Source organism: Dipodomys ordii, unplaced genomic scaffold (assembly GCF_000151885.1).
Source record: "Dipodomys ordii isolate 6190 unplaced genomic scaffold, Dord_2.0 Scaffold3, whole genome shotgun sequence".
Lineage (NCBI taxonomy): Eukaryota > Metazoa > Chordata > Mammalia > Rodentia > Heteromyidae > Dipodomys > Dipodomys ordii.
Window position 1 is genome coordinate 1093026 of NW_012267219.1, and position 8785 is coordinate 1101810.

Below are 8785 nucleotides of genomic sequence, written 5' to 3' on the forward strand. Positions count from 1 at the left end.
GGGGGAGAAAGAGACAATTGCTAATAATTAATATCATTTGCTGAAAATGATTTCCGACACTGTGCAAATAGCTGGGGCCAGTGGGCACCCTGGCTCATGCCTGTATAATCCCAGCTTCTTGTGATGTGAAGATATGAGGGTCATGGTCTGAAGAGGTCAGCCTGGGCAAAAAGCTTGAGTCTCTACCTGAAAAATTGTTGATTAAAGCTAAAAATACTGGGATATGAATCAAGTGTTAGAATGCTTGACTATCAAGTACAAGACCTGGAGTTCAAACCCCAGTATCACAAGGAAGGAAGGAAGAAAGGAAGGAAGGAAGGAAGGAGGGAGGGAGGGAAGGAGGGAAGGAGGGAGGGAGGGAGGGGAGAGCTGGGGCAGTAGTGGCAATGAGGAAGCAACTAAGGGAATTTGATTTAGGGGAGAGGGAATGGGCAATCTGGTAGGTGTAAAGGAATAACATGAGAAGCCTAGATCTGAGTTCTACTTTATGAGGCAAATTTAGCCTATACTCTCTGGACCTCTCAGCTCTCCTCTAAGGCCATTTTCTTTTGGGGGTGGGGTACCAGGCTCCACCATTAAACAGATCAGAGCAGACCTGAGGAAGAGGAAGGCAAGGTAACCTGAGTACAGCAGGAGTAATGAGGTACACTGAAGATTCAGAGAAAAAAGTTGTGGTCTTACATGTTTGGAAAGCTCTGGAGGGAAGAATTACCTAATAACTAGCTTTACAGGTCATTTGGTAGAGGGGAATCTGTAGCTTAGTGAAACTGGTACAGATCAGGAAAGCCTAACAGTCATCATCCTAGAGAGGAGACACTCGGGTACCAGAGGCGCGGGAGAAGGGTAAAGAAGAACTGGAAAACTCAGGCTCAGAAGAACCTGCCAATGCCACCCAGGGTTGCTGAAGCTCTACACAAACACTCTTTGCTGATGCTGTGCCCCCTTCTCTCTTATCAGCTGACCCTGCAGTGCAGACAGATGGCAGCCCTCTCTGTTGCCATTTCCACTTCAGCCCCAAGGTGATGTTCACAAAGGTACTGAAGGCCCAGCTGTGGGTGTACCTTCGGCCGGTACCCCGCCCAGCCACGGTCTACCTGCAGATCTTGCGACTGAAACCCCTAACTGGGGAAGGGACCACTGGGGGAGGGGGTGGAGGCCGGCGTCACATCCGTATCCGTTCACTCAAGATTGAGCTACACTCACGCTCCGGCCATTGGCAGAGCATCGACTTCAAGCAAGTGCTACACAGCTGGTTCCGCCAGCCACAGAGCAACTGGGGCATCGAGATCAACGCCTTTGATCCCAGTGGCACAGACCTGGCGGTCACCTCCCTGGGGCCAGGAGCTGAGGGGCTGGTGAGCAGGGGGCCGGAAGTGGTGGTGGATATGGCCCTGAGGAGGTGGGGGATGTTAGAAAAAGTGGACTAGGCATGTGAAAGGATTGGGGACCAGTGTTCTTTCCTCTGGGGTCAGGAGCTGATTCTAGAGGCATAGGGTGTTGAGAGTGGCAATTAAAACTATCTGGGGAGGGGCTGGGCGGTGGCTCAGTGGTAGAGTGCAGGCCTTGCATTCATGAGGCCCTGGGTTTGATTCCTTAGCACCACATAAGCAGAAAAAGCAAGAAGTGGCGCTGTGGCTCAAGTGGTAGAGCGCTAGCCTTGAGCTGAAGAGCTGAGGGGACAAGCGCCCAGGCCGAGTTCAGGCCCCATGACTGACAAAACAAAACAAACTTATCTAGGGAGCTGGGCACTGGTGGCTTACGCCTGTAATCCTAGCTACTCAGGAGGCTGAGATCTGAGGATCATACTTCAAAGCTAACCCCAACAGGAAAGTCCATGAGACTCTTATAAACCACCAGAAAACAGGAAGTCGCTGTGGCTCAAGTGGTAGAGCACTAGACTTGAGCTGAAGAGCTCAGGGACAGTGCCCAGGCCCAGAGTTCGAGCCCCAGGACTGACCAAAAAAAGCAAAAACAAGACAAACAAAAGCTATCCAGGGACTCAAGCCAGGCAAACAGCTGAAAACTGGATTTGGGATAAAGAAAGGTGTCAGTTAATGGGAGATGGGGGATGGGAGGGACTCACAAACTGGCCCCTGAGGCCCTGGGCCAAATTGCTGATGAGGCTCAGGTTGGTAGAAAGGGAGAATCAGGGGAGGTGAGTTGAGATGGTTAGGTGACGAAAGTGTGTAGAATATAGAGTCTGCCTGGGGTTAGTAGCGATGGAACAGCCAAGAAGTCAATGGTTTCTGTTCTGATGCCCCTGTGAGAGGCAGCAGGGAAAGGAACAGGGAAGATCTACTGTTCAGGGCTATGTCACATCTCTTTCCCCTCTCCCTGACCCTCAGCATCCTTTCATGGAGCTTCGAGTCCTAGAGAACACAAAACGGTCCCGGCGGAACCTGGGCCTGGATTGTGATGAGCACTCAAGCGAGTCCCGATGCTGCCGATATCCTCTCACAGTGGACTTTGAGGCTTTTGGTTGGGACTGGATCATCGCACCTAAGCGCTACAAAGCCAACTACTGCTCTGGCCAGTGCGAGTACATGTTCATGCAAAAGTATCCACACACCCACTTGGTGCAACAAGCCAATCCAAGAGGCTCTGCTGGGCCCTGCTGCACCCCAACCAAGATGTCCCCAATCAACATGCTCTACTTCAATGACAAGCAGCAGATTATCTACGGCAAGATCCCTGGCATGGTGGTGGATCGCTGTGGCTGCTCCTAAGGTGGGGGACAGTGGATGGCCTCCCCCATAGACCCTTCCCCAAGACCCAGCCCTGGCCCTAATTCCCCCAAGCCCTACAGCTCCCTCCGCCTCTTCCCATGAACACCACACCTTGTTCCCTGACCATGCAGTGTGCAATACAACAGAGGGAGGCAAGTGGGGGATTGAGGGGTGAGGGGTTGGGGCAAAGGGAAAAGAAGGGGCATGGTCAGGGTAAGGCAGTGTCGGAGGTTTGTGGATGAGAAGGTTTGGCAAGAAGACAGAGATGTAGAGACAGAGGTAGAGATGGAGGAGTAGAGACAGGAGCAAACTGAGCAGCATGGAGAAGGCAAAGGGACAGAGAGGCAGACAAGACAGGAGACTAGGCAGAGACAAATGCTGAGAAAGAGACTGACATGGAGTAATAAATGAAAGCCCCACACCAAGCCTCCTTTTTTCTACTGGCAAGGTGAGAGGCTTGGTGTAGTTTGGGGAGTTCCCCTGATTACTCAGTAGGAAGAAATCAAAAATCCATTCTTAGATTCTTCCCTCTCCCTCCAAAAGTTGCCAGGGGAAGGGAAACAAAGACAGGGGCAAAAGTAAGGATTTGGGAATTTTATTTATTTATTTATTGTGACTTTTTTTTTTTTTTTTTTGGTATTTGGCTTTACTGGAATAGGGGGCCCCTGCCCACGATGCCCCATTTGTTCCTTATTCCTCAAACCCTGTTCTTCCCCAATACCCACTTAAGCACTTGTATAAAGCCTCCAGGGTTGGGAATGGGATTGAAGGGCAAGAGGGCTAACACATAAAAAGTTTCGACCCCATAATCACCCTAACTAACCTTTTTGAGCCAAATGGGGTTGAGGTGAGTGTTCATGGAAACAGGTTAGGGTTTAAGAGCTGGGGGAGAGAGGGAGCCCTCAACATCCAGGATCTATATGAGAGCCACCAAACTAACCCTCAGGCCCACTTTTATGGTATTATTTTGCCAGGGGGTACAACCTGCTTATGCCCAAATTCCCCTCAGCCAAGAGACCAAAGAGCCTGTGGAATGCCTCTGCTCCCAGCCTCTATCTTCAGGTCAAGAAAAAAAAAAAAAAAAAGATACACATCCCAGAGTCCTCCAGGTCTGGGAAGGGTTAGAAAGGGTCTAGGAAGTAGTAAAGAGGCTGAAGGTCACAGGGCATTTGAATCCAAATCACTGCTCTGGGCTAGGGAATAAAGCCAGCAGACCAAGGTGGAAGGGATTCTGGAGATGGGGACATTTTAGTCCCCCAACCCCAAAGCTCAGGGTAGAAGGAGGGAAAACAAGGGAGTAGAGTGTCTATAATTTTTATCTTTTATTTTTGGAAAATAGTATCTGGCAGCAGGGAGGGGTGGTACAGTGGGGTACAGCATGTGACAAGGCCAGTTACAGCAGAGGATGAGAAGGATGGAGACCCTCTGATTTGGAAGGCTGCAGAGCAGGCCGATGTTGCCACTTCAAGCCACTAGTTGAGCCCCTTCATTCCTTTCACAATCCTCACCCACCCTCCTCTGGACTCACTGTGCCTCAGTTTCTTCCCCTCGATGGAATGAAAATAGCAGCACCCGCCACAGCCAAGAGATGAATTCTGAGCACTTACCACGGGCACTTTATGGACATAAAATACCTCTCGCTGTGGGACTAGATAACCAGGGCACCAGAGTGGTGGTGAAGATATGTGAGGCTTAGCAGAGTCACAGGCTTCGAAGTACAAGTTCCCCTCTGCCTCCCAGCTGGACAGTGCCTGAAGCCACGGAGTTGAGAATCTCCATACCCTACCCATACCTCACCAGCTACCTCCTGGCTCCAGCCAAGAGCCTACGGGGAGGAAGTATGCAGCAAAAGAATTCCCTCTATACAGAGTCAGCAGTTCTGGTCTGGCAGAAAAAAAATGCTGAAGTAAAGCACAAGCTGGTGAGCAAGCCTAGAAGACTTGTTCTTCCTGAGAGCATGTCTCTCCTGCTTAGACCAGACCATGGAAGGGGCAAAGGTATGTGATCAACCTTGGGAAGGTGATGTTACTAAGTCTTGGCATCTTTCTCTTATTCTCATAGTGAGAAAATGAGGTAAGGTGCTTTATAACGGAGTGACTTCAACTCCCTTCCCATATGGCGACCATGTTAACCCCAAGCCTCTCCTCTGGCTCTGTTCATCCCTTCTAACCCAGTCTTGGAGAACAAGACGCCCTTGACTGTCAACACTATTTACATTTCCTTGGTGGAAGGATAGGAACAGAAAAGTGAAGATGCTTTCCTCTAAGGGCCAAACGCCTCTTGATGGGGTGGGGGTTGAACAGTGGGCACCAGTCAACTTCCCTCAATAGTCTAGAGTTAGGGCATTAAACTTGGGGGACACTTAAAACATTGCCCCTTTATTACCATCGTAAAGAGCTTTGCAAGGAGGGAGAACTCTTAGGAATATAAGCCCAAAAGCTGAAGTCTTCCTCATCCTTACACATCCCCAAAGAGGCATGGGAACAAAGAGGCTTGGGGACATGGCCCAGCTCCCTAAAAGGAGCTAGTCCTTACCCCCACCACACACACCTTGTGTGTGTGGACCTGGTCAGTGCCCCTCCAAACATACCAGTGTTTAGTGTAATTATTTACTTTTTTTGTGTATGTTACATCATGTGTGTGATTGCCTTTGTTTGTTAAGGGTGTCTGAGAAGTATGGGGCTGAGAGGGGTACTGGAATGCCAGGAAAGGACTTCTTCACTGAGATCAAGGCTTCCTGGAAAGAGGAATCATTGCAAAAAGGCCATCAGGCAGTTTTCAAGTTATGTGACAGAGGGCAAAGATGGCCATAGGGTGCTCTGAGTTTTGGGATGGTCACATGACACAATCCAGCACTTGAACCTGAAAAAAGAAAAATAAAAGCAGTCAAAGAGTTTAGAATTCAGTGCTGACCTCTTCTCCCTAACCAAGCGCCACATTTACACCATGGAGACCAGGAACTGAAGAGGATCTAAAGGGGTCCTTGGAACGAGACAGAAAACACTAAAGCATTGTGGGATGAGGGTTGGGACACAGAAAATAGGAAAGGGAAGGGATTTAACAGTTCTTTTTTGGAAAGTCTGAATTCTTCTCTTAAAAATTCTCTGAAGACATCTCCAAATCTCCTCAGAATGAACAATGTAAGTTCTCTTGGGAAAATATAGCTGATGTCTCTCCTATTCTGCAATCCTTAGTCCTAGGTAGCTTCAACATAGTCACCAAAACCCACGAGCCACACCAACACCCATTCCTTTTGCCTGTACAACAAGCACCTCAAATACTGCACCCACAACCAAAATTGTCCCCATATAGACAGCACCATTTGTTCCAGGGACAGGAGAGCTGAAGGTGGCAAGAGAATCTTGCTTGGTTTACATTAAAAATAATGATGGGAGATAGAGATTGGAGGATTATGGCTAGGGGACAGCCTGTGCGGAAAAAGGAGATCCTATCTTAACAGAAAAATCTGGGATGTTGGTACAGCTGTCATCCCAGCTAGGACTAGGATTGCAGTCAGGACAGTCTAGGGAAAAAGTCAGACCTTTTTTCTAAAATAGCCAGAACATGAGCCAGGCATGGCTCAAGCAATAGAGTGATTCCCTAACAAATGTAAATCTCTTGAGTATAAGCCCCAGTGCTGCCCCAAATAAACAACAAAAAACTTCTGTGACATGAACCTGACCCAACATGAAGGAGAGGACCAAATGAGAGTTTCAATGTACTTCTCCACGAGCATACTGACCTCCACCCACACCAATGACAAAACATGGGAATGGGTAAAGCTGAGACTAGATGAATAATAAAAATGCTACATCTGGGCTGGGAATGTGGCTTTGTGGTAGAGTGAACCTGGGTTCAATTCCTCAGTACCACATAAACAGAAAAAGCCAGAAGTGGCACTGTGGCTCAAGTGGTAGAGTGCTAGCCTTGAGTAAAAAGTCCAAAGATAGTACCTAGAGTTTAAGCCCTAGAACTGGCAAAAAAAAAAAAAAAGCTCCATCTTTCTATTTTCCTCCAAAAGAACTACTTTATTTGTTCTGTGCTAGTAATGGGGCTTGAACAGAGGGCCTGCACTCTAACTCGGCTTCCGTATTCAGTTCAGCCGATGCTTTACCTCTCCACATCTATCCCTAGCTTTTAGCCTGAGCCAATAATGGGTCCTATTACCCATCTGTCCACTGCATTGAAAAGGCATTCAGAAGAAAGTATAAGATGACTAATAGGCTTTCTCTCTCTCTCTCTCTTTCACCCCCTCCCCCCTTCTGCCAGTACTGAGGCCTGAACTCAGAGCCAGCCCTTGTGCTCTCACTTGACAACATTTTTACTGGTTAACTGGAGATGAGTCTCACTGACTTTGCTGGCTTAAAACTGCAATCCTCAGATCTCAGCCTTCTAAGAAGCTAAGTTTACAGGTGCAAACTACAAGTGTCCAGCCTACTAAAAAGGTGTTCCCCCCTTTTCCCAAACCTCCTTCAAGATAATGCACAAGTAGTTGTCCTATAATCTGCCTTTAACCAGGTTTTGCATGTGAGGAGCTGGAGGAAGAAAATCAATGCCCCAAACGACAAAGTCAGCTTTCCTGCCAATGATCTGGGGCTAAGAGAGTACCTACAATTCTCTGCAGTCTCTACACCAAAAACAATTGAATAAGTAAGAACATGTACACATACACAGGGCTATTCTACTCAACCCCTATTCTTTTTTTTTGTCAGTCATAGGCCTAAACTCTGGGCCTGGGCACTGTCCCTCAGCTCTTCAGCTCAAGGCTAGCACTCTATCACTTGAGCCACAATGTACTTCCAGCTGTTTTCTGGCCTATGTGGTGCTGAGCAATCGAACCCAGGGCCTCATACATGCAAGGCAAGCACTCTACCACTGAGCCACCTTCCCAGCCGCCCCCGCCTTTTTTTTTTTTTGCCAGTCATGGGGCCTGAACTCTGGGCCTACGCGCTGTCCCTCAGCAATTCAGCTTAAGGCTAGCACTCTACCACTTGAACCACAGTGCCATTTCCAGCTTTTTCTGCTTATATGGTACTGAGGAATCAAACCCAAGGCCTCATGCATGCAAGGCAAGCACTCTACCACTGAGCCACCTTCTCAGCCTCAACCTCTATTCTTTAACTGGAACCTACTTTTAAAAAATGCCACTTAGCTTAAGTTTTAATTGTAATAAACCTAAGAACTAATATTTACTGACTGACTACTATGCAAAGTATAGCATGCAAATCATGGTACATAACATGGGATCAGTTAATTTTCACTGTAACCTTCACAACAGGATTCCAACCATTTAGAAAATAAAAAAAATAAAAAAAAGATTTTATTTAGCAGTTTGCCCAGGTCTCGGAGCTGGTATGATAGAACAAAGAAATCTAAACGTCTAACACATAGCATTACATTTTAATCTATTATTTATTATTTTATTGATATGAAAGGTGGGAAACTAAATGTAGGGACAACAAAGAAGAAAAATAATGAAAAAAGTCAGAAACCATGGAGTTAAAGAGTTTAAAGGTGTGAAACCTTTCATTTTCTTTTCTTTTGTTAGTCATGGGCTTGTCCCTCAGCTCTTCAGCTCAAGGCGAGGGCTCTACCACTTGAGCCACAGCGCCACTTCCAGTTTTTCTGGTAGTTTATTGGAGATAAGACTTTCCTGACTCTCCTGCCTCTGGACTCTCCTGGCCCAGGCTGGCTTTGAACCTCGATCCTCAGATCTTAGCCTCCTGAGTAGCTAGGATTATAGGTGTGAGCCACTGATGCCCAGCTAAACCTTTCATTTTCAATCCCCTTAAAGGAAAAACAAGGGTCTACAAACACCACGAGCAGGCAAGGTTAGATTTGGAAAGAACCTGTGTAATCACAAGTGGCACTGATTGTGAGAAGCTTCTTAAAAGAGAACAGGGAAAAATGGAAAAACTCTATCTTGTCTTAATGATCTGAGTTCCTCCCTCCCTCCATTTCCCATGTGAATTATAGCAAGAAGACTCAGTTTAACACCAATAAGTTTTGCTTTCTGACACCTTCCTTCTTACAGCCTTCAACTCCACACAAGCTTCTAG

General features: G+C 47.3%; 2 protein-coding genes across 2 annotated transcripts in view; one reads left to right on the forward strand and one right to left on the reverse strand.

The window, feature by feature from the left end:
• Nucleotides 1-854: 854 nt before the first annotated feature.
• Nucleotides 855-3280, forward strand: Gdf11 (growth differentiation factor 11). The gene is made up of 2 exons (XM_013020588.1): nt 855-1355; nt 2346-3280. The coding sequence occupies exons 1-2, from the start codon at nt 1023-1025 to the stop codon at nt 2724-2726; spliced, it is 714 nt and encodes a 237-aa protein (XP_012876042.1). The 5' UTR covers nt 855-1022; the 3' UTR covers nt 2727-3280.
• Nucleotides 3281-4035: 755 nt separating this feature from the next.
• Nucleotides 4036-8785, reverse strand: part of Sarnp (SAP domain containing ribonucleoprotein) — a 63072-nt gene continuing 58322 nt past the window's right edge. Inside the window, exon 12 of the transcript XR_001175239.1 lies at nt 4036-5588. The gene's annotated coding sequence lies outside the window, so the exon portion shown is untranslated. The remainder of the gene's footprint in view (nt 5589-8785) is intronic.